The sequence below is a fragment of the Salmo trutta genome, chromosome 20 (assembly GCF_901001165.1).
Source record: "Salmo trutta chromosome 20, fSalTru1.1, whole genome shotgun sequence".
In the NCBI taxonomy this organism is placed as follows: Eukaryota; Metazoa; Chordata; class Actinopteri; order Salmoniformes; family Salmonidae; genus Salmo; species Salmo trutta.
In genome coordinates, this window is record NC_042976.1 from 1,179,168 (window position 1) to 1,205,632 (window position 26,465).

A 26,465-nucleotide genomic window follows, 5' to 3' on the forward strand; every position below is an offset into this window, starting at 1 on the left:
CTCCTCTAGAGTCTCCTGTAATCTCCTGTAGAGTCTCCTGTAGAGTCTCCTGTAGTCTCATGTGGAGTCTCCTGTAGTCTCCTGTAGTCTCCTGTAGTCTCCTGTAGAGTCTCCTGTAGTCTCCTGTAGTCTCCTGTAGAGTCTCCTGTAGAGTCTCCTGTAGAGTCTCCTGTAGAGTCTCCTGTAGACTACCTGCCCATGTTCATCCACTCCAGTCTAATATACTGAACAAAAAATAGGAACGCTAACATGCAACAATTTCAAAGATTTTACAGAGTTACACTTCATATAAGGAAATCAGTCAATTGAAATAAATGTATTAGGCCCTAATCTATGGATTTCACATGACTGGGCAGGGGCGCAGCCATGGGTGGGTCTTGGAGGGCATAGACCCACCCACTGGGAGCCAGGCCCAGCCAATCAGAATGAGTTTTTTCCCCACAAAAAGGCTTTACTATAGACATAGACACCCCCCCACATTTTTTTTGTATGACACCTTGAGTTGGACCAGTACATTTCAAACTGTCTTTAAGGTCATCGACGATGTATTTTAAACATTGTTGGTCCTTTTAGACCAAGGCCTTCCATTTCAAGGTGAAATCTCTTCCCTGACAAGGCCTCAGTCAGAGCCTCAGACTGTAGTGACTCTCATGACCAGCTCCCGGGTGCTGTGGCTGGGGTGGCCGTGGGCCTCTGGCTGCCTCAGGTGGCTGAGGAGCTGGAGGATATTGTAGGCAGCACAGTGTTGGTCTGGTCCAGCTGTCCCACTGGCCTGCTCAGTGGAGCCCTGTGTGATCAGCCCTATCCCTGCGGCCGGTGATGCTGTAGCTAAGTTCGGGGCCGTGGCGGCAGCAGCGGAGGATAGACCTAGTCCTGTCCCAAGCTGGTTTCTCTGGCTAGACTGAGGCTGAGAGAGAGTCCGCACCGTGGCTGCTGTCTTCAGGTCCTCACTGTCAGTGGTCTTGTCGTAGTTGAGAACCTTCCACTGCTGGTTGACAGCCTGCCACCGGTTAAAGATACGGAACACTGAAGGTCCTTCATGGATGATTAGAGCTGCAGCGAAAGATAAGAGATATGGATATTAGTCAGATAATCCTGCAATAAACAATCTACATAAAGTCTTACTACACAGAGTCTTACTACATAGAGTCTTACTACATAGAGTCTTACTACACAGAGTCTTACTACAGAGTCTTACTACAGAGTCTTACTACAGAGTCTTACTACACAGAGTCTTAGTACACAGAGTCTTACTACAGAGTCTTACTACAGAGTCTTACTACAGAGTCTTACTGCAGAGTCTTACTACACAGAGTCTTACTACACAGAGTCTTACTACACAGAGTCTTACTACACAGAGTCTTACTACAGAGTCTTACTACATAGAGTCTTATTACATAGTCGTATTACATAGAGTCTTACAACAGAGTCTTACAACAGAGTCTTATTACATAGTCTTACTACACAGAGTCTTACTACACAGAGTCTTACTACACAGAGTCTTACTACACAGAGTCTTACTACATAGTCTTACTACATAGAGTCTTACTACAGAGTCTTACTACACAGTCTTACTACACAGTCTTACTACACAGTCTTACTACATAGAGTCTTACTACATAGTCTTACTACATAGAGTCTTATTACATAGTCTTACTACAGAGTCTTACTACAGAGTCTTACTACATAGTCTTACTACACAGAGTCTTACTACAGAGTCTTACTACAGAGTCTTACTACATAGTCTTACTACAGAGAGTCTTACTACACAGAGTCTTACTACACAGAGTCTTACTACACAGAGTCTTACTACACAGAGTCTTACTACAGAGTCTTACTACACAGAGTCTTACTACAGAGTCTTACTACACAGAGTCTTACTACAGAGTCTTACTACAGAGTCTTACTACACAGAGTCTTACTACAGAGTCTTACTACAGAGTCTTACTACACAGAGTCTTACTACAGAGTCTTACTACAGAGTCTTACTACACAGAGTCTTACTACAGAGTCTTACTACATAGAGTCTTACTACACAGAGTCTTACTACAGAGTCTTACTACATAGAGTCTTACTACATAGAGTCTTACTACAGAGAGAAATCTAGACACATATGAAGTAAATGGTTCTGATTTGATCCATACACCTTCCCATAAGACATTATAAATATGATACTATTACGCTGTTTGTGACAGTGAGTGAGACATGCAAACATTTGTGTTCTGGGATTTCCACAGGTGAAACATTCGTACAGAGGGTTTCCCGATAATACCTGGTCTCAGTTGTTCAAAGGGCTTACAGATACATCATCAGAATGTTGATACATTGGGGAGTGAGTAGCTCTGTCTGATTGGTTGTTGATGCATTGGGGCGTGAGTAGCTCTGTCTGATTGGTTGTTGATACTTTGGGGCGTGAGTAGCTCTGTCTGATTGGTTGTTGATGCATTGGGGCATGAGTAGCTCTGTCTGATTGGTTGTTGATGCGTTGGGGAGAGAGTAGCTCTGTCTGATTGGTTGTTGATGCTTTGGGGAGAGAGTAGCTCTGTCTGATTGGTTGTTGATGCATTGGGGAGAGAGTAGCTCTGTCTGATTGGTTGTTGATGCATGGGGAGTGAGTAGCTCTGTGTGATTGGTTGTTGATGCATTGGGGTGTGAGTAGCTCTGTCTGATTGGTTGTTGATGCTTTGGGGAGAGAGTAGCTCTGTCTGATTGGTTGTTGATGCATTGGGGAGAGAGTAGCTCTGTCTGATTGGTTGTTGATGCATGGGGAGTGAGTAGCTCTGTGTGATTGGTTGTTGATGCATTGGGGTGTGAGTAGCTCTGTCTGATTGGTTGTTGATGCTTTGGGGAGAGAGTAGCTCTGTCTGATTGGTTGTTGATGCATTGGGGAGAGAGTAGCTCTGTCTGATTGGTTGTTGATGCATGGGGAGTGAGTAGCTCTGTCTGATTGGTTGTTGATGCATGGGGAGAGAGTAGCTCTGTCTGATTGGTTGTTGATGCATGGGGAGTGAGTAGCTCTGTGTGATTGGTTGTTGATGCATGGGGAGTGAGTAGCTCTGTGTGATTGGTTGTTGATGCATGGGGAGAGAGTAGCTCTGTGTGATTGGTTGTTGATGCATGGGGAGAGAGTAGCTCTGTCTGATTGGTTGTTGATGCATTGGGGAGAGAGTAGCTCTGTGTGATTGGTTGTTGATGCATGGGGAGTGAGTAGCTCTGTCTGATTGGTTGTTGATGCGTTGGGGAGAGAGTAGCTCTGTGTGATTGGTTGTTGATGCATGGGGAGTGAGTAGCTCTGTGTGATTGGTTGTTGATGCATTGGGGAGAGAGTAGCTCTGTGTGATTGGTTGTTGATGCATGGGGAGTGAGTAGCTCTGTGTGATTGGTTGTTGATGCATGGGGAGAGAGTAGCTCTGTGTGATTGGTTGTTGATGCATTGGGGAGAGAGTAGCTCTGTGTGATTGGTTGTTGATGCATGGGGAGAGAGTAGCTCTGTGTGATTGGTTGTTGATGCATGGGGAGTGAGTAGCTCTGTCTGATTGGTTGTTGATGCATTGGGGAGTGAGTAGCTCTGTGTGATTGGTTGTTGATGCATGGGGAGAGAGTAGCTCTGTGTGATTGGTTGTTGATGCATGGGGAGAGAGTAGCTCTGTGTGATTGGTTGTTGATGCATGGGGAGAGAGTAGCTCTGTGTGATTGGTTGTTGATGCATGGGGAGAGAGTAGCTCTGTGTGATTGGTTGTTGATGCATGGGGAGTGAGTAGCTCTGTGTGATTGGTTGTTGATGCATTGGGGAGAGAGTAGCTCTGTGTGATTGGTTGTTGATGCATGGGGAGTGAGTAGCTCTGTGTGATTGGTTGTTGATGCATGGGGAGAGAGTAGCTCTGTGTGATTGGTTGTTGATGCATGGGGAGAGAGTAGCTCTGTGTGATTGGTTGTTGATGCATGGGGAGAGAGTAGCTCTGTGTGATTGGTTGTTGATGCATGGGGAGAGAGTAGCTCTGTGTGATTGGTTGTTGATGCATGGGGAGAGAGTAGCTCTGTGTGATTGGTTGTTGATGCATGGGGAGTGAGTAGCTCTGTGTGATTGGTTGTTGATGCATGGGGAGAGAGTAGCTCTGTGTGATTGGTTGTTGATGCATGGGGAGAGAGTAGCTCTGTGTGATTGGTTGTTGATGCATGGGGAGAGAGTAGCTCTGTCTGATTGGTTGTTGATGCATGGGGAGAGAGTAGCTCTGTCTGATTGGTTGTTGATGCATGGGGAGTGAGTAGCTCTGTGTGATTGGTTGTTGATGCATGGGGAGTGAGTAGCTCTGTGTGTACCAACACAACTGTGGTTATATGCAGAAACCAGACAAAGTTGAAATCAAGACTCAACTTGATAAATCAACATCTCCTCGCGTAACTGGGAGAGCGTGAGTGATTAGTTTTGTACAACAGCGCAGAGAAAATAATCCAACAAGCCATGGCTTCCCCAACAGGAAAAGACAAAGAGCCACTTGGAGACGAGAGTAATGAACAGCTAAATGCTATCCGGTAAAACACAGCTAATACGTCCAACGCTCACAACAACTTGCTACAATCTGTTAAAAAAAATAGCTCTAAAAGACAGTAGAGGCTATCGTATCATAAATGCACAAAACAAGGTGTGAACATGAATGAACAAGGCAACAAAATTAGCATTTAGGAAACAAATTTTCAAACTTTAGAAGATGAATTGGACCAGCAAGAAAACAGAATGAGACGAAACATCAGAACAATGTCCTTGAGAATATTGACGCAACCTGGTCTCAGAGCATTTCGTATTATTCTGTACGTAAATTGCAGACAGTTAATTTAGTATGACATGTTTCGTATGGTATGTATCTAATATATACAGACACAGACACGCACTCATAATGTTTAGCCATGTGTACTTCACACAGTTCATTACATATATATGGCAAATAAATAAATACAAAATAATATATATATATCTCCAAACAACTCAAAAGAATAACATTTGATATTATTAATTTCAAACAACGGCATGAGAGGTACTAACCCGTCCAAAATCGCGTCCTTTCCATGCAAAAACATTTCCTCAAATTCGGAGTCGACAGTTGACTCAGAATCTGATTCTTCTTCAACTAACTCGGTTTCACTATCTCTATCTATTTCATCAATTATGTCATGTACATCTGTATACCTGAACTTAGCCTTTGATTTTACAGATTTACTAGCCATAATTTTAACGATAACAGCTGGAAAATATCTCGACTCAAAACTGCTGCGCGCAAACAGATGTGGCTCCTGTGGCTGGAAGTTTCAATGGCGAATGGCTGTGTTACGCTCGGCTTTCGTTCAAGAGCTGGTCATTCCGGGTATTACCATTTCATACTGCCGTTTACCTTAGCTCATTGGCTATCTGCCAAGCTAGATTTCAAGACAATCAGTGGTGATTGGTCCGAAATACAGTCAATCAAAGAAGCACTGGTCATATCATTGGCGCGCAATGAAGTCATTGTTAGGTGTGTTCCAATCAGGTATTTTCGGTCAATACGTCCCGCAAAAAGAACAATCAAGTATGGTTGTGTTACTAGCAAACAGGAGATTGCAACAAAGCCAACCATGACTGGATAAACATCAGTTTAGCGGGAGTAATTACATCGAATGCTTCGTCGAAAGTTGAAGGAATCAGAATTCATGACACTAGCTGGTTAGGAAATGTTTCGTGTTATGCTATAAAAATGGATTTGATAGAACAAACGACCATTTATTGTGAAGATTGGGCCTTTTGTATCACCAAAAGAAGAAGATCTTCAAAGGTAATTGATTATTTTATTGCTATTTCTGACTTTAGTGACGCTAATGCTTGGTTGGGAAATGCTACTAATGTTTGTGTTTGCGAGACGTTGTCCTCAGATTATTATAATCTATGTTTTCACCGCAAAGCCTTTTTGAAATCGGACAGTGTGGTTAGATTAACGAGAGTCTTGTCTTTAAATAGCTGTAAAATAGTCATATGTTTCAGAAATTGAAGTAATAGCAATTCGAAGGTTTTTGAATAACCCGCCACAGGATTCAACTGGCTGTTGAGTGGGTAGCCCAGAGAGGTTAAGGTTAAGAAAGTTTTGCTTAAAGGGTTAAGGTTGGGGTTAGGGGAAGGGTTAGCTAACATGCTAAGTAGTTGCAAAGTAGCTAAAAAGTAGTAAGTAGTCATAAAGTTGCTAATTAGCTCAAATGCTAAAGTTGTCCGTGACGAGATTCCAACATGCAACCTTTAGGTCGCTAGACTTTTGCGTTATACGCGCTTCCATCCACCTCAACGAACCACCCTACTTTCGCTTTTGCCTTAAGTAAACGTCAGTCTTATATAACCATAACAAACGTAACATAGCATACTAATTTGAGTGTCCCAGATATACGTTTAGTTTCTTTTGTCTGGTCTATGAGGCCAGTCTGGAAGACAAGGAAAAAGGAGACCTTTTACTTTGTCGAAGTGATAGAGGAACTTGACGTGGGTTTATCACCAGAAGATCTGGAACAATTCCACAGGATCGACGTGAAACAGAAGAACGCTAAATACCCGCTGTCACCTTCAAACTAGGGAACTATCAAACCAAAGTCAACATTCTGAAGGCACAAGGGGGAAAGGAGATCAAAATCCAAGGCCAGACCATTCGAGTCATCCAGGACCTATCTGCTAAACTGAGAAAAAGAAGCAAAGAATACATTCCAATCAGACAGTCACAATCTCAGCTCCGCCTCCCGGCAGTGCTATGGGTATGGAAGGGAAAGCCAATGAAGCCCTAACCAAGCTGAATGCCTACAAACTACGAGGAAGGGAGACCTACGTGGACAGAGGAGAGTTCCTGCACTGAGAAGAGGACAGTGGGAAAAAGTTATAAACACAACGTAGGCTACATAGTGATACTTAAGACCAGTTTATCGTAAATTGAGACAATATTATATTCCCCTCCCCCCAATGCTAACCTCTCACCATTACAATAATAGGGGGGGTTAGCATTTTTTGAGGGGTGTTACGGTCCCCAGCAAGAAAACAAAAAAGTGTCACTAAACAGAAAGGGCGACTATCAAAGAGTCACTGACAACAACCAAAACGAAACAGGTGGGGTTTTAGGAGGGGTTCTGAAAGATACTCATGGGGGGGGTCCACTGAAAGTTGACTAGCAACAACAACTGGGACCTAAAAGACACCCAGCATGAGACCCACTACATTTACCATGAACAGGCAAATAAAATGAAAACCCACACCAAACTAAGACAGGAAGTAAACTTAAAAGGTGGAGCAAAACGAAACCAGGGAAATCAGATAAAGGATTGTTTGTCTAGAAATCAAAATGGGGCACGCCAACTAAAGGAGTTAACCCTCCACATCTATCCAGCCAACTAAGGGAGTTAAACCCTCCACATCTATCCAGCCAACTAAAGGAGTCGACCCTCCACATCTATCAAGACAACTAAAGGAGTTAACCCTCCACATCTATCCAGACAACTAAAGGAGTTAACCCTCCACATCTATCCAGACAACTAAAGGTCTAGACCCTCCACATCTATCAAGACAACTAAAGGAGTTGACCCTCCACATCTATCAAGACAACTAAAGGAGTTAAACCCTCCACATCTATCAAGACAACTAGAGGAGTTAACCCTCCACAGTTGAAGCACTGGGCCAGACACTCTTAAATAGCACATGGGCTCTAGTACAGGTGAAACATCTTCCCACTAACGAAATGGCGACCAGTAACACATATCAACTAACAAGGTGCCACCAATTAGAGCGCCCTACGAGCTAACACGTTAAAGAAGGCACAGTGATGCCAAAACGTTGGTGATTCACCCAATAAATTACAGGGAGTTAATATATGGGGTATGCGACTCTCTTTCTTTTTATCACTTATAGTCCAACCTCAAAACATAAATGGAAAAACCAAAACCTTTAACGGGCAATATGATATTTCTGCTTCTAACTTTCTGTAATCATGGTAACGTCCACATTAATGTAGAAGTGTTTAGAAACATATTCTAATCTCATTTACAATAAAAATGACACAATACATTACTTACCATTAATTTCTATTGGGCACAAAATAATCTGAAACAAAACCAAAACAAACAGCAAATGCATCCAACACATTTGTCATTGCGTGCTATGAATATGGGGCTTTTTAAATGCATCCAACACATTTGTCATTGCGTGCTATGAATATGGGGCTTTTTAAATGCATCCAACACATTTGTCATTGCGTGCTATGAATATGGGGCTTTTTAAATGCATCCAACACATTTGTCATTGCTGCTATGAATATGGGGCTTTTTAAATGCATCCAACACATGTGTCATTGCGTGCTATGAATATGGGGCTTTTTAAATGCATCCAACACATTTGTCATTGCTGCTATGAATATGGGGCTTTTTACTACTTTAATACACATAAGTGAATTTGTCCCAATACTTTTGTTCCCCTAAAATAGGGGGACTACGTGCAAACAGTGCTGTCATTTCTAAACGGCTCACCCGATATGGATGAAAATACACTCAAATTAAAGCTGACAGCCTGCACTTTAACCTCATAGTCATTATTGGATTTCATATCCAAAATCTTTGAGTACAGAGCCAAAAGAACAAATAAATGCTTCACTGTCCTAATAATTACAGAGGGCACTATATGTGTAGGAGGGTGGGAGAGAATAGGTGTGTGGATGCATAGGGTATACGTTTGATGTGAATGAAGGAGAATGGACCAAGATGTTGATGTATGGATGGGTGCAAGTGTGTCTGCGAGGTAGGAAGGGTGGCCAAAGATGGAGGTTGGGACAAGCTTGGCTTGGCTTGGGTGGGCAAGGATGGGCAAGGATGGAAGATTGGGACAAGCTTGGCTTGACTTGGGTGGGCAAGGATGGAAGATTGGGACAAGCTTGGCTTGGCTTGGGTGGGCAAGGATGGGAGGTTGGGACAAGCTTTGCTTGGCTTGGGTGGGCAAGGATGGGCAAGGATGGAAGGTTGGGACAAGCTTGGCTTGGCTTGGTTTGGGTGGGCAAGGATGGAAGGTTGGGACAAGCTTGGCTTGGCTTGGATGGGCAAGGATGAGGGAGAGGGGGCTGGGAGGGGGGCTGGGAGGGGTGGCTGGGAGAGGGGGCTGGGAGGGATGGCTGGGAGGGGGGGCTGAGAGAGGGGGCTGGGAGGGGGGGCTGAGAGAGGGGGCTGGGAGAGGGGGCTGGGAGAGGGGGCTGGGAGGGGTGGCTGGGAGGGGGGGCTGAGAGGGGGGGCTGGGAGGGGGGGCTGAGAGAGGGGGCTGGGAGAGGGGGCTGGGAGAGGGGTGGCTGGGAGGGGTGGCTGGGAGGGGGGGCTGGGAGAGGGGGCTGGGAGAGGGGAATGGGAGGGGGGGCTGGGAGGGGTGGCTGGGAGAGGGGGCTGGGAGAGGGGGCTGGGAGGGGTGGCTGGGAGAGGGGGCTGGGGGAGGGGTGGCTGGGAGGGGGGGCTGGGAGAGGGGGATGGGAGGGGGGGCTGGGAGAGGGGGCTGGGGGAGGGGTGGCTGGGAGGGGGGGCTGGGAGAGGGGGATGGGAGGGGGGGCTGGGAGGGGTGGCTGGGAGAGGGGGCTGGGAGAGGGGGCTGGGAGGGGTGGCTGGGAGAGGGGTGGCTGGGAGGGGGGGCTGGGAGAGGGGGATGGGAGGGGGGGCTGGGAGGGGTGGCTGGGAGAGGGGGCTGGGGAGGGGTGGCTGGGAGGGGGAGCTGGGAGAGGGGGATGGGAGGGGGGGCTGGGAGGGGTGGCTGGGAGAGGGGGCTGGGAGAGGGGGCTGGGAGGGGGGGCTCGGAGGGGTGGCTGGGAGAGGGGGCTGGGAGAGGGGGCTGGGAGGGGTGGCTGGGAGGGGGGGCTGGGAGGGGTGACTGGGAGAGGGGGCTGGGAGAGGTGACTGGGAGGGGTGGCTGGGAGAGGGGGCTGGGAGAGTGGGCTGGGAGAGGTGACTGGGAGAGGGGGCTGAGAGAGGGGGCTGAGAGAGGGGGCTGAGAGAGGGGCTGGGAGAGGGGGCTGGGAGAGGGGAATGGGAGAGGGGGCTGGGAGGGGTGACTGGGAGGGGGGGCTGGGAGGGGGGGCTGGGAGGGGTGGCTGGGAGAGGGGGCTGGGAGAGGGGGCTGGGAGAGGTGACTGGGAGAGGGGGCTGAGAGAGGGGGCTGGGAGAGGGGGCTGGGAGGGGTGACTGGGAGAGGGGGCTGGGAGAGGGGGCTGGGAGAGGGGGCTGGGAGAGGGGGATGGGAGAGGGGGCTGGGAGAGGGGGCTGGGAGGGGGGGCTGGGAGAGGGGGCTGGGAGAGGGGGCTGGGAGGGGGGGCTGGGAGAGGGGGCTGAGAGGGGGGGCTGGGAGAGGGGGCTGGGAGGGGGGGCTGGGAGAGGGGGCTGGGAGAGGGGGCTGGGAGAGGGGGCTGGGAGGGGTGGCTGGGAGAGGGGGCTGGGAGGGGTGACTGGGAGAGGGGGCTGGGAGAGGGGGCTGGGAGGGGTGGCTGGGAGAGGGGGCTGGGAGGGGGGGCTGAGAGAGGTGGCTGGGAGAGGGGGCTGGGAGGGGGGGCTGAGAGAGGGGGCTGGGAGGGGGGGCTGGGAGAGGGGGCTGGGAAGGGTGACTGGGAGAGGGGATGGGAGAGGGGGCTGGGAGGGGGGGCTGGGAGAGGGGGCTGGGAAGGGTGACTGGGAGAGGGGGCTGGGAGAGGGGGCTGGGAGAGGGGGCTGGGAGAGGGGTGACTGGGAGAGAGATTGGGGGAGGGGGCTGGGAGAGGGGGCTGGGAGAGGGGGCTGGGAGAGGGGGCTGGGAGGGGGGGCTGGGAGAGGGGGCTGGGAGAGGGGGCTGGGAGAGGGGGCTGGGAGAGGTGACTGGGAGGGGTGGCTGGGAGGGGTGGCTGGGAGAGGGGGCTGGGAGAGGGGGCTGGGAAGGCATCAGACACTTCTCTGAAGTATGGGTGGTGCTTCCACTCATCTCACTTCGGTCTTTCGGTGGATCCACTCTCCGAAGTAGAGCCCACCAGCCACTATACTTTAATTTAATTCACAAGGTTTTACAGACTGACCACAGTACTTAAGTGGCAGTCCTTCTCCAGTGTATTTACAATGACATAATCCCCAGGCTTTTGGTACATTAGGAGAGAAACATAATGTTTTTTTGTGCGATCTCTGATTAAATGTCTGCTCAGCCTAACACGTTCACACGTGTTATTTATGTAATGTATACAATAACTATGTATTCATCCTATGGTTCTCCAATATCCATGGGATGTCCACCGCCTTCATATGATACGTCTGCTAAAATGTTTTATCGGGTTCTTCAATGATAGATGGAACGAAGTAGGTTAACTTTGATTCTAAGTAAAGACCAACAAAATACAACTTATCACATGGAATGTACACAGGCACCATGATGGCTCAAAAAAAGCAGACGATTCGTAAACATTTAAAGAGATTGTCAGCAGTTAGTTCCTGTCAAGGCAGCAGCTACTCTTCCTGGGGTTTATTATGGATCTCCATTAGTTCCTGCCAAGGCAGCAGCTACTCTTCCTGTGGTTTATTATGGATCCCCATTAGTTCCTGTCAAGGCAGCAGCTACTCTTCCTGGGCTCCAAACACATCAAGGCACTTACATCACATATAATACAAAAGATAAAACAGGACATGATATAACATTATTACACCACTACATATCTACAACACAAAATGTTTGATACCACCACACAACAATATTACAATATGTGTGTGTGTGTGCTAGCGCCCGTGTGTGTGTTATTGTGTCTGTGCCCATGTCTCTTCACAGTCCCTTCTGTTCCATACGGTGTATTTTTATCTGTTTTTTTAAATCAAATTTTACTGCTGGGATTTTTGGCCTTTAACGTTTACATTAGGGGAATTCTAATCTCTTACTTAGCAAAAGTAAAATCTGAAATTTAAATTAAAGAAAAAGAAAATCACTATCTTAGAAAAAGCCCATTTAAAGTATTTACAAGGTAAAGAAGAAAATACAATTTCTAAACTTAAGCAGGAATATGATCTTTTACTTTTGAACTACAGGTTAAACTCAAATAAAGCATACAATTTAATGTCAAATAAACCTAGTAAACACCTTGTAGCCCTCACAAAACTAATACATGCCAAAGTTAGTATAATTTTTAAATATGTTTTATTTTTAATTTATTTAACCTTTATTTAACCAGGCAAGTCAGTTAAGAACAAATTCTTATTTACAATGACGACCTACCCCGGCCAAACCCTAACCCAGACGACGCTGGGCCAATTGTGTGCCGCCCTATGGGACTCCTAATCATGGCCGGTTGTGATACAGCTTGGAATCGAACCAGGGTCTGTAGTGATGCCTCTAGCACTGAGATGCAGTGCCTTAGACCGCTGCGTCACTCGGGAGCCAAATGATACAAATGCTTTCATTAGAAACATGCGATTAATGACAATTTTAAAATCTACCATGAAAAACAATAAGAATCAAACAACAGTTGAACTGATTCTTAGACTGGACAACCCTGAAGCAACTATCAGCAGACAAAAAAAGAATCACTAAAAATAGAAATCACCCAAAAATAAATATTAGACACTGCTGAAACATTTGGAGAAAAGGACCAGGTTTGGACGTCTTTCCAGTAGAATTATATTTAACATTCTGGGACAAAGTACCGCCGCTATTTATTAAAATTAAAAACCAGGAAAATCTGCAGAATCCACTGCTGATTACAGACCAATACGTTTAATAAATTGTGACAATAAAATAATAACAAAACTCATAAGCAGCAGAGTAGCAAAAGTCTTACCAGACTTGATACATATTAATCAAGCGGGGTTTATTAAAAATAGACAATTACAAACAAATACAAGAACATGTTTCAGTATAATATAGTATGCTAAAAAACAAGATGTAGATTTAGCAATAATGTCTGTTATTTATTATTATTTCAACCTTTCAACCTTTTTGAAAGGCCTTTTCTATTCAAAACGTCAGAAGTCTTCAACTTTCCAGCTGAAATAATATATTTAATAAAAATATTAGATAAATATTCCAAAGCAGAAATATACATAAATAATACATTATCTAATGAAATTGCTTTAGAAAGCGTCACGAGACAGGGATGTCCCCTCTCCTCTTCCTGTTTGTACTGACAATTGAACCGCTTGCAGAAAGAACTAGACAGGACCCACTAATGTGTAACAAGTATCAGTATTATTAAACGTGAATATAAACCAAACTGGAATTAAAATTGATGTTTTGGGGGGGGGGTTGTATCATTTGATTTACACAACATGGCTAGCACCTTGAAGATTCAAAATATTTTTTATTGTGAAACAAACAAGGAATAAGACAAAAAACTCAACTTGAGCGTACATAACTATTCACCCCCCCAAGGTCAATACTTTATAGAGGCAAATTTTGCAGCAATTACAGCTGCAAGTCTCTTGGATATGTCTCTTTAAGCTTGGCACATCCAGCCACTGGGATTTTTGCCCATTCTTCAAGGCAAAACTGCTCCAACTCCTTCAAGTTTGATGGGTTCCTGCTGGTGTACAGCAATCTTTAAGTCATACCACAGATTCTCAATTGTATTGAGGTCTGGGCTTTGACTAGGCCATTCCAAGACATTTAAATGTTTCCCCTTAAACCACTCGAGTGTTGCTTTAGCAGTATGTTTAGGGTCATTGTCCTGCTGGAAGGTGAACCTCCATCCCAGTCTCAAACCTCTGGAAGACTGACACAGGTTTCCCTCAAGAATTTCCCTGTATTTAGCGCCATCCATCATTCCTTCAATTCTGACCATTTTCCCAGTCCCTGCCGATGAAAAACATCCCCCACAGCATGATGCTGCCACCGCCATGCTTCACTGTGGGGATAGTGTTTTCGGGGTGATGAGAGGTGTTGGATTTGTGCCAGACTTAGCGTTTTCCTTGATGGCCAAAAATATCAATTTTAGTCTCATTTGACCAGAGTACCTTCTTCCATTTGTTTGGGGAGTCTCCAGCATGCCTTTTGGCAAACACCAAATGTGTTGGCTTATTTTTTTTCTTTAATTCTGGCCACTCTTCTGTAAAGCCTAGCTCTGTGGAGTGTACGGCTTAAAGTGATCCTATGGACAGATACTCCAATCTCCGCTGTGGAGCTTTGCAGCTCCTTCAGGGTTATCTTTGATCTCTTTGTTGCCTCTCTGAATAATACCCTCCTTGCCTAGTCCATGAGTTTTGGTGGGCGGCCCTCTCTTGGCAGGTTTGTTGTGGTGCCATATTCTTTCAATTTTTTAATAATGGATTTAATGGTGCTCCGTGGGATGTTCAAAGTTTAGGATATTTTTTTATAACCCAACCCTGATCTGTACTTCTCCACAGCTTTGTCCATGACATGTTTGGAGAGCTCCTTGGTCTTCATGGTGTCACATGCTTGGTGGTGCCCCTTGCTTAGTGATGTTGCAGACTCTGGGGCCTTTCAGAACAGGTGTACATATAGATCATGTGACACAAATTTCACACAGGTGGACTTTATTTAACTAATTATGTGACTTCTGAAGGTAATTGGTGGCACCAGATCTTATTTAGGGGCTTCATAGCAAAAGGGGTGAATACATACAGTATGCACACACAACTTTTCCATTATTTTCATTTAGTTGTTTTTTTCATTTCACTTCACCAATTTGGACTATTTTGTGTATGTCCATTACATGAAATCCAAATAAAAATCTATTTAAACTACAGGTTGTAATGCAACAAAATAGGAAAAACGCCAAGGAGGATGAATACTTTTGCAAGGCACTGTAGCTAAAGAGAGCAGAGTTAAGGACTCCACAGCTCTATACTCTCTCTGTCACACCCTGATCTGTTTCACCTGTCTTTGTGCTTGTCTCCACCCCCCTCCAGGTGTCGCCCATCTTCCCCATTATCCCCTGTGCATTTATACCCGTGTTCTCTGTTTGTCTGTTGCCAGTTCGTCTTGTCTCGTCAAGCCTACCAGCGTGTTTTTCGAACTCCTGTTTTCTCGTGCCCTGTTTTCTAGTTATCCCGGTTTTGATCATTCTGCCTGCCCTGAGCCTGCCAAGGACTCTAGTCAGTCATCTATCAGACAGACTCACACTCTCCAGACCTAACAATGACTCTAGTCAGTGTATATAAAACACTGCAGAGGATGAATTTATCTGCAGAAAGGAATAAGTTACAGTATGTTTAAAACTAAAGACTCAACAAAGTACATCAGAGTTAGACTACCCTGGTCCTACATCAGGGGTAGACAACCCTGGTCCTAAATCAGGGGTAGACAACCCTGGTCCTAAATCAGGGGTAGACAACCCTAGTCCTGGAGGATCACAGGCACTGTCTTCATCAGGGGTAGACAACCCTAGTCCTAAATCAGGGGTAGACAAACCTGGTCCTACATCAGGGGTAGACAAACCTGGTCCTACATCAGGGGTAGACAAACCTGGTCCTAAATCAGGGGTAGACAAACCTGGTCCTGGAGGGCCACTTCATGTTTTTGATTGAACCCGAAAGACCAGGGGTGTCAAATTTAGTCAATCACTGAGCTGATCAATGATGATGCCTGGTGGGAACAAAATCCTACAGTTCCTGAGGCACTCCAGGAACTGAGCTGCCTACCTCTGGAGTAAAGGATTAAACCCCAGACGAACTAAATCATTATATAATGACAAAGTATTGTCACATTAGACCTGTAGGCAAACCTATACAGATCTATCAAATTGATAATTCATCATTTCTGCCTTTCAATCTCTCAGTGTCTTTAGCATTCCACTCACATACATTAAGGGGATTTCGGAGTGAGATAATCTGAATACCAAGCAACTGCCATCCATTACATTCACTGTCAGTGAGCCACGGTTGTAAACTAGAATAGGGCTCAGCCTCACCGAAGCAGACGATGTCCATGAATCCGTACATGCCGTAGCAGATCTGGAAAAGCAGGTCATGTCTCTGCCAGCGTGCTGAGGGGCTGAAGGAGGACCAGACCAGCCAGGACAGACTGGCCACCAGGAACATAGACCCCAGAAGCGCTGCAGCTATCTGAACCTTCTCTATCACCGCCAGGGAGATGGACTGCCACTGAGGAAGGGAAGGGAGGGATTGAGATACTGTAAATACAAATGCACCCTTGTTTGTTTTAAAAATGTAATGGGTTTATTATGGATCCCCATTAGTTCCTGCCAAGGCAGCAGCTACTCTTCCTGGGGTTTATTATGGATCCCCATTAGTTCCTACCAAGGCAGCAGCTACTCTTCCTGAGGTTTATTATGGATCCCCATTAGTTCCTGCCAAGGCAGCAGCTACTCTTCCTGGGGTTTATTATGGATCCCCATTAGTTCCTACCAAGGCAGCAGCTATTCTTCCTGGGGTTTATTATGGATCCCCATTAGTTCCTGCCAAGGCAGCAGCTACTCTTCCTGGGGTCCAGCAAAATTAAGGCAGTTATATACAATTTTAAAAACATTACAACACATTCACAACAGATTTCACAACAACTCAACACCTCTCTAGGTTTCGGCCTTTCTAGGGAGTTTTTCCTAGCCACCGTGCTTCTACACCTGCATTGCTTGCTGTTTGTGTCACGGTTGTCGTAGGAATGAGCGGACCAAAGTGCAGCATGTGTGTCGTTCCACATTTTATTTATACTGTGAAACTATGCAATACATAAATAAACTAAATGACAAAAAACAACAACACTGTGATGCAGAGGTGAAACACACTACTCAAAATTAATCTCCCACAAACCCAGGTGGAAAAAAACCCATACTTAAGTATGATCTCCAATTAGAGACAACGAGGACCAGCTGCCTCTAATTGGAGATCATCCTAAACAAACCCAACATAGAAATACAAAAACTAGAACCTGAACATAGAAATACAAAACATAGAAAAACACCCCCTATCACGCCCTGATCTACTCTACCATAGAAAATAACATCTTACTAGGGTCAGGACGTGACAGTTTGGGGTTTTAGGCTGGGTTTCTGTACAGCACTTTGTGACATCAGCTGATGTGAGAAGGGCTTCGTGAATAAATTTGATTTGATTTGATTAAGTGTGTGCCCTCAGGCCACCACTCTACTACCACTTATCTACAGCATCAATGTGTGTGTGTGTGTGTGTGTGTGTATATGTCTGTACCTGTGTGTGTGTGTGTGTGTGTGTGTGTATATGTCTGTACCTGTGTGTGTGTGTGTGTGTGTGTCTGTACCTGTGTGTGTGTGTGTGTGTGTGTGTGTATATGTCTGTACCTGTGTGTGTGTGTGTGTGTGTGTGTGTGTGTGTGTGTGTGTGTGTGTGTGTGTGTGTGTGTGTGTGTGTGTGTGTGTGTGTGTCTGTACCTGTGTGTGTGTGTGTGTGTGTGTGTGTGTGTGTGTGTGTGTGTGTGTGTGTGTGTGTGTGTGTGTGTGTGTGTGTGTCTGTACCTGTGTGTGTGTGTGTGTGTGTGTGTGTGTGTGTGTGTGTGTGTGTGTGTGTGTGTGTGTGTATTTAAATGCCCTGCTGGCGTGGTAGCTCACCTGTAGTGGGTTCCTGGTGCTGATGCTGATGACCTGGTACTTGTAGTAGCAGAGCTCACAGGCCCAGGATCCTCTCTCACTGATCCACTTGATGAGGCAGGGCTGGTGGGTACAGCGGACCGACCCACTACAGCGACACGGGCTCAGCAGCTCCCCCTGGGGGACAGAATACATTACACTGCAGTTGAAATCAAAGGCCCATAATTCCTCACTGGCATTATACAGTGAGGAATTATATTATTATAAAGTATGGACACACCTGTTTTTCTTTATTTGTTACTATTTTCTACATTGTAGAATAATAGTGAAGACATCAAAACTATAATATAACACATATGGAATCATGTAGTAACCAAAAAAGTGTTAAACAAATTAAAATATATTTTATATTTGAGATTCTTCAAAGTAGCCACCCTTTGCCTTGATGACAGCTTTGTACACGCTTGGCATTCTCTTAACAAATTTCACCTGGAATGATTTTCCAACAGTTTTGAAGGAGTTCCCACATATGCTGAGCACTTGTTGGCTGCTTTTCCTTCTCTCCGCGGTCCAACTCATCCCAAACCATCTCAGTTGGGTTGAGGTTGGGTGATTGTGGAGGCCTGGTCATCTGATGCAGCACTCCATCACTCTCCTTCTTGGTCAAATAGCCTGGAGGTGTGTTGGGTCCCATGTGGTTCAGTGGGTAGAGCATGGTGTTTGCAACGCCAGGATTGTGGGTTCGTTTCCCATGGGGGACCAGTACAGAAGAAAAAAAAAAAAACCTGCTTGTCATCTATGAATGTTTGAACATCTTGGCCATGTTCTGTTATAATCTCCACCAGGCACAGCCAGAAGAGGACTGGCCACCCCTCAGAGCCTGGTTCCTCTCTACCCAGTACAGCCAGAAGAGGACTGGCCACCCCTCATAGCCTGGTTCCTCTCTAGGTTTCTTCCTAGGTTCCTGCCTTTCTAGGGAGTTTTTCCTAGCCACCGTGCTTCTACATCTGCATTGCTTGCTGTTTGGGGTTTTAGGCTGGGTTTCTGTACAGCACTTTGAGATATCAGCTGATGTAAGAAGGGCTTTATAAATACATTTGATTCATTTGGGCTGCAATTTCTGAGACTGTTAACTCTAATGAACTTATACTCTGCAGCAGAGGAAACTCTGGGTCTTCCTTTCCTGTGGCAGTCCTCGTGAGAGCCAGTTTCATCATTGTGCTTGATAGTTTTTGTGACTGCACTTGAAGAAACTTTCAAAGTTCTTGAATTTTTCCGGATTGACTGACCTTCATGTCTTAAAGTAACTGTCGTTTCTCTTTGCCTATTTGAGCTGATCTTGCCACAATATGGACTTTGTCTTTTACCAAATAGGGCTATCTTCTGTATACCACCCCTACCTTGTCACAACACAACTGATTCACTCAAGGAAAGGAAAATAAGGAAAGAAATTCCACAAATTATCTTTTAACTAGGCACACCTGTTAATTGAAATGCATTCCAGGTGACTACATCATGAATCTGGTTGAGAGAATGCCAAGCGTGTGCAAAGCTGCCATCAAGGCAAAGGGTGGCTACTTTGAAGAATCTCAAATATAAAATATATTTTCGATTTATTTAACACTTTTTTGGTTACTACATGATTCCATATGTGTAATTTCATATGTTTGATGTCTTCACTATTATTCTACAATGTAGAAAATAGTAAAAATAAAGAAAAAATGGAATTAGTAGGCGTGCCCAAACTTTTGACTGTTGTTGTATGTTGAACAGGATTACATAGCTTTTTTGTTTAGAGGGACTGGATGAATTGTCATGTTTGTTATAATAATGATCGGACCAAGGCGCAGCGTGAGTAGCATTCCACATAATTTATTAGAAAGTGAAACTTTAGAAAAATACAAAACAAATAAAGAATAAACGAACCGTGACTACAATGAAACTACACATAAACAATATCCCATAACCCACAAGTGAAAAACAAGCTACTTAAGGATGATCCCCAATTAGAGACAACGATTACCAGCTGCCTCTAATTGGGAATCATACAAATCACCCAAACATAGAAAAACTAAACTAGAACCCCACATAGAAAATAATAACTAGAAGAAAAAAAACAGTCATGCCCTGACCTACTCTACCATAGAAAATAAGAGCTCTCTATGGTCAGGACGTGACATGAATAGAAACACACAAGCACGCTAGGATGACTGGATGGATAGAAACAGCATAGAGAGGAAATACAGAGCAGACAGGAAATACAGAGTAGACAGGAAATACAGAGCAGAGAGGAAATACAGAGGAAATATAGAGTAGAGAGGAAATACAGAGCAGAGGAAATACAGAGCAGACAGGAAATACAGAGCAGAGAGGAAATACAGAGTAGAGAGGAAATACAGAGCAGAGAGCAAATACAGAGCAGAGAGGAAATACAGAGCAGAGAGGAAATACAGAGCAGAGAGGAAATACAGAGTAGACAGGAAATACAGAACAGAGAGGAAATACAGAGCAGAGGAAATACAGAGCAGAGAGGAAATACAGAGCAGAGAGCAAATACAGAGCAGACAGGAAATACAGAGCAGACAGGAAATACAGAGCAGACAGGAAATACAGAACAGAGAGGAAATACAGAGCAGAGGAAATACAGAGTAGAGAGGAAATACAGAGCAGAGAGGAAATACAGAGCAGAGGAAATACAGAGACACTATACTTTTGACACTAGACAAAAGTAGTGCACTATACAGGGAATAGGCTGCCATTTAGGACATAACCTGAGAGAAAACTACTGAATAAAACAAAGCTCTGTGTGAATCCCTCTAAGTGAAGTGTGTCCTTGAAGAGTCCCTCCTCTCTTTACGTGCTTCCTCTCTGGCTTGTGTTGAATACCAATTTCCTGTCCGAGAAAAAACACTTCAAAGCTTTAACAGTGTAATGTTTCTAGTGTCGGGGGTTGCATTTGACATATTATTTATTATTAAACTCCAGCGATTTCAGAGGGTCACTTCATGTCACATCGCCTCTCATTCTTTACACTAGGGGTCCCAAACGGCACCCTATTCCCTATCGGCCCTGGTCATAAGTAGTCCAGTACAAAGGTATTAGGGTGCCATTGAAATGCAACGCTAGCTGTGTCAAGTGCTGTAACTTGACTGCAGGAGAAAAATGCCAATAATGAGCAGCACTCCAGCTAAGAACAGAACAACTGGGTCGGTTAGGAGGACAATCTGAAAACTAAAGTCAGGAAGTTGGAACTTATTGGGAGATGTTGTGAAGAACAAAGGGTTCCAGTTCGCATTACATGATGAGTTGGAAGGGTTCCAGTTCGCATTACATGATGAGTTGGAAGGGTTCCAGTTCGCATTACATGATGAGTTGGAAGGGTTCCAGTTCGCATTACATGATGAGTTGGAAGGGTTCCAGTTCGCATTACATGATGAGTTGGAAGGGTTCCAGTTCGCATTACATGATGAGTTGGAAGGGTTCCAGTTCGCATTACATGATGAGTTGGAAGGGTTCCAGTTCGCATTACATGATGAGTTGGAAGGGTTCCAGTTCGCATTACATGATGAGTTGGAAGGGTTCCAGTTCGCATTACATGATGAGTTGGAAGGGTTCCAGTTCGCATTACATGATGAGTTGGAAGGGTTCCAGTTCGCATTACATGATGAGTTGGAAGGGTTCCAGTTCGCATTACATGATGAGTTGGAAGGGTTCCAGTTCGCATTACATGATGAGTTGGAAGGGTTCCAGTTCGCATTACATGATGAGTTGGAAGGGTTCCAGTTCGCATTACATGATGAGTTGGACGAAAGAGAAGAAATCTGCTGACTTCCCTGTGGCTCAGTTGGTAGAGCTTGGTGTTTGCAACGCCAGCTTGGTGTTTGCAACGCCAGCATGGTGTTTGCAACGCCAGCTTGGTGTTTGCAACGCCAGCATGGTGTTTGCAACGCCAGCATGGTGTGTGCAACGCCAGCATGGTGTTTGCAACGCCAGCTTGGTGTTTGCAACGCCAGCATGGTGTTTGCAACGCCAGCATGGTGTGTGCAACGCCAGCATGGTGTTTGCAACGCCAGCATGGTGTTTGCAACGCCAGCATGGTGTGTGCAACGCCAGCATGGTGTTTGCAACGCCAGCATGGTGTTTGCAACGCCAGCATGGTGTTTGCAACGCCAGCATGGTGTTTGCAACGCCAGCTTGGTGTTTGCAACGCCAGCATGGTGTGTGCAACGCCAGCATGGTGTTTGCAACGCCAGCATGGTGTGTGCAACGCCCGCTTGGTGTGTGCAACGCCAGCATGGTGTGTGCAACGCCAGCATGGTGTGTGCAACGCCAGCATGGTGTTTGCAACGCCAGCATGGTGTGTGCAACGCCAGCATGGTGTGTGCAACGCCAGCATGGTGTGTGCAACGCCAGCATGGTGTTTGCAACGCCAGCATGGTGTTTGCAACGCCAGCTTGGTGTTTGCAACGCCAGCTTGGTGTGTGCAACGCCAGCATGGTGTTTGCAACGCCAGCTTGGTGTGTGCAACGCCAGCATGGTGTGTGCAACGCCAGCATGGTGTGTGCAACGCCAGCATGGTGTGTGCAACGCCAGCATGGTGTGTGCAACGCCAGCATGGTGTGTGCAACGCCAGCATGGTGTGTGCAACGCCAGCATGGTGTGTGCAACGCCAGGGTTGTGGGTTCGATTCCCACGGGGGGCCAGTAAAAATAAAATAAAAAAATAAAATGCATGAAATGAAATGTATGCATTCACTACTGTAAGTCGCTCTGGATAAGAGTGTCTGCTAAATGACTAAAATGTAAAAATATTCTCTTAACCTTCACTATTGTCTCTCATGCTCCTCCTGAAAAGTCTAGTGAGACATATTACTCGATACCGTCTCCAAGACAAACAATAGCACGACTAAAGATAGTCCTAGCTACACTTCCCGACTTCCCAGGGTTCTGAGCTGTTTCAGGCAGTGTGTGAACGATTGGGAAACATGGTTTGATTTCTCATGCATGTAATTGCTTCTATGTTTTTTTTGTTTTCACAATCAATGTAAGTCTATAATCTGTTTTGGTAGTTTTTATTTGTCTCTAATTAATCAACCAGAGAGACAGATGGTTTATCTTCCCAGAGACCACTGATACTGTGACCCCTGTTTACCTCAGAGACCACAGACCACCCCGCTGATTTGGGCTCTCTCCATACATGCCTTACAGATGGGGGCAGTTTGCAGGGGAGCCATTCTGAGGGTACTGGAGCAGTATAGGATTATTACTCAAAGGAAAGTCTAAAGGCCCATTAATTCAGACAAAATGTCACACCTTCTAGAATAAGTAGCCTTTTACTGAGATGAAAAGCTCCTCAGTCACATGACCAGCTGACGATTCTGACAGCAACCCTAACCCTGGCCCCTTTAGGCGATGCCACCTGAGGACTCAGATCATAACAGCAAAACAAAGCCAGTGTTGTGTTAATAAAGGTCTATTCAATATCACCGTTTCAGGTCCCTGGAAGCAGATCCTGCAGACAGGTGTCCTGATGCTGCCACTCTCACTATAACTGCACAAGGAGAACCTCTGTTCCAGTTTGTCCTTAGCCCAGCTATCAGAGGAGCTGCTGCAGTGTAATACCTCCGACGGCTCTGTCGCTGCCGCATCAACCCAGCCTGAGACCCCTGCCAGTCTGTCTCTCTCCGGCCCGCTGGCACCCCCCGGTGGTGGGGCAGTCCAAACGTCCCCCTGCCCCTGATGGGCCGTTAACGTGTTGTTGTCCGTTACACTGACTTCTGAAGGGACCACGTGGCTGTCCGGTATGTGTCCGGTCGTGGGGATCGATACCGTTACCGGAGCCGGGGGCCGGAGTAACAGCACCTTCAGGTCACCAAATAGGACGCAACAGCGGCTCTTCAGCATGTCCAGACCACGCAGCATCACTGAGGAATTAGCAGCACCATGCGATGACAATGAGGCTAAAAAGTTCCTCTACAAATCATCGAATAAAATGTAATGTTTACATACGGGATCTGTTACCCCCCCCCAAAAAAAGTCCAAACTGCCTTGGTACCTTTTCAAAAGAAATAACATATTCCATTGGCGCAAACAAGTATCTGAATACATTGGATATTTGGGTTGTTTAGGCTAGAACATCAACGAATAGTTAAAACAGGCTTTCAGAATTTCATCCCCAAAGATTAGTCTATTCCCACAGTATCTTCCAGAGTGGTCCTAGAGACAGGCATCATCCCATTGGTTCACTGTTGATGTCTGGTGAATAACCATTGAGAATATCTGTATGAGTTTTTCCATCGATGTGCCATTCATCACAAACGGTATCAAAAATCTGTCATGATAATCCGATATCTGTTCATAGATAACTATCCAAAACTAGACAAAAAACGAAACTCTGTCTGTCGTTGGCATGCTGTTCAAAGCTTCCAGTAGCCTAGCTGTCGTTAGTTTTCAATATATACACCAGTCTCTTTCGAAAAAAAACACCGAATTTTTTAAAGAACAGAACGGTGCACGTGTATCCATAAATAATATTTCATCCCAGCTTTCGGACTGTCCTAATGTTAGGTGGTTTGTCTGTGTGATCATTGGCTGCTGATTTTGTGCTCACGCTGCAGTTTCAGTGCCATGATTCCTGGGACAGCTCCCAAGCACAGCACGTCACCACAGCAAGGAGTGATGCAGAGCGGGAGAACAATCTGCTCAGAATAACAAAAGGGGGAAGCTAACCATCGTCATGCCTTTCAACATCTCGGTCCGGTATGTCCAGCATAGCCTACAAATAACAGAGCAGACGATACAATATTCAAATGGAACGTGCTTGCTAAGGGCAAAGCACAACTCTGGATTTCTTTTATCAATTATAAAAATATAACATTGCATTAATTAGCATAAAATAACCCACCAACAAGTAACTCTTCAACCATTCAAGTTAGGTACCAAACCAACTTTCACATGTTCAGGATATCCAATTCAACCAACCAACCAACCAACCAATCAATCAATCAATCAATCAATCAATCTTTCCATCTATCTACTACTACTTGAATTATTACACTACCATTACTATAACCAGTCACTACCACTACTATCACTATAACCAGTCACTACCACTACTATAACTATAACCAGACACTACCACTACTATAACCAGACACTACCACTACTAACCAGTCACTACATACTATAACCAGTCACTACCACTACTATAACCAGTCACTACCACTACTATAACCAGTCCCTACCACTACTATAACCAGACACTACCATTACTATAACCAGTCACTACCACTACTATAACCAGTCACTACCATTACTATAACCAGTCACTACCACTACTATAACCAGTCACTACCACTACTATCACTATAACCAGTCACTACCATTACTATAACCAGTCACTACCACTACTATAACCAGTCACTACCACTACTATAACCAGTCACTACCACTACTACTGTAGACACTACCACTACTATAACCAGTCACTACCACTACTATAACTATAACCAGACACTACCACTACTATAACCAGACACTACCACTACTATAACCAGACACTACCATTACTATAACCAGTCACTACCACTACTATAACCAGTCACTACCACTACTATAACCAGTCACTACCACTACTATAACCAGTCACTACCACTACTATAACCAGTCACTACCACTACTATAACCAGTCACTACCAATACTATAACCAGTCACTGCCACTACTATAACCAGTCACTACCATTACTATAACCAGTCACTACCACTACTATAACCAGTCACTACAACTACTATAACCAGTCACTACCACTACTATAACCAGTCACTACCATTACTATAACCAGTCACTACCACTACTATAACCAGTCACTACCACTACTATAACCAGTCACTACCACTACTATAACCAGTCACTGCCACTACTATAACCAGTCACTACCATTACTATAACCAGTCACTGCCACTACTATAACCAGTCACTGCCACTACTATAACCAGTCACTACCACTACTATAACCAGTCACTACCATTACTATAACCAGTCACTACCACTACTATAACCAGTCACTACCACTACTACTATAACCAGTCACTACCACTACTATAACCAGTCACTACCACTACTACTGTAGAAACTACCACTACAATAACCAGACACTTCCACAACTATAACCAGTCACTACCATTACTATAACCAGACACTACCACTACCAACCAGTCACTACCACTACTATAACCAGTCACTACCACTACTATAAACAGTCACTACCACTACTATAACCAGTCACTACCACTACTATAACCAGTCACTACCACTACTATAACCAGTCACTACCACTACTATAACCAGTCACTACCACTACTATAACCAGTCACTACCACTACTATAACCAGTCACTACCACTACTATAACCAGTCACTACCATTAACTATAACCAGTCACTACCATTACTACTGTAGACACTACCACTACTATAACAAGTCACTACCACTACTATAACCAGTCACTACCACTACTATAACCAGTCACTACCACTACTATAACTATAACCAGTCACTACCACTACTATAACCAGTCACTACCACTACTATAACCAGTCACTACCACTACTATAACCAGTCCCTACCACTACTATAACCAGTCACTACCACTACTATAACTATAACCAGTCACTACCACTACTATAACCAGACACTACCATTACTATAACCCGTCACTACCACTACTATAAACCCGTCACACCCTACTATAAACAGTCACTACCACTACTATAACCAGCACCACTACTATAACCAGTCACTACCACTACTATAACCAGTCACTACCACTACTATAACCAGTCACTACCACTACTATAACCAGTCACTACCACTACTATAACCAGTCACTACCATACTATAACCAGTCACTACCACTACTATAACCAGTCACTACCATACTATAACCAGTCACTACCATACTATAACCAGTCA

At 45.0% G+C, this 26,465-nt stretch overlaps 1 protein-coding gene across 1 annotated transcript; it reads right to left on the reverse strand.

Annotated features, from left to right (window-relative positions):
- Positions 1 to 379: 379 nt before the first annotated feature.
- Positions 380 to 24,096, reverse strand: marchf4b (membrane associated ring-CH-type finger 4b). Its single transcript, XM_029701988.1, has 4 exons — positions 22,982 to 24,096; positions 17,517 to 17,672; positions 15,885 to 16,077; positions 380 to 1,053 (listed from the first exon to the last, which is right to left on the reverse strand). The coding sequence occupies exons 1-4, from the start codon at positions 23,414 to 23,416 to the stop codon at positions 632 to 634; spliced, it is 1,206 nt and encodes a 401-aa protein (XP_029557848.1). The 5' UTR covers positions 23,417 to 24,096; the 3' UTR covers positions 380 to 631.
- Positions 24,097 to 26,465: the final 2,369 nt, after the last annotated feature.

What these genes read in the sequence shown, in the direction of transcription:
- marchf4b (XM_029701988.1), bottom strand. Translation starts at nt 23,416, where the DNA reads ATGCTGCGTGGTCTGGACATGCTGAAGAGCCGCTGTTGCGTCCTATTT. An exon ending in GCTTCCAGGGACCTGAAACG is followed by an intron (nt 17,673 to 22,981) that starts GTGATATTGAAT and finishes TCTGTCCCCCAG; the next exon opens with GGGGAGCTGCTGAGCCCGTG. An exon ending in CATGGACATCGTCTGCTTCG is followed by an intron (nt 1,054 to 15,884) that starts GTGAGGCTGAGC and finishes CTTTCGCTGCAG; the next exon opens with CTCTAATCATCCATGAAGGA.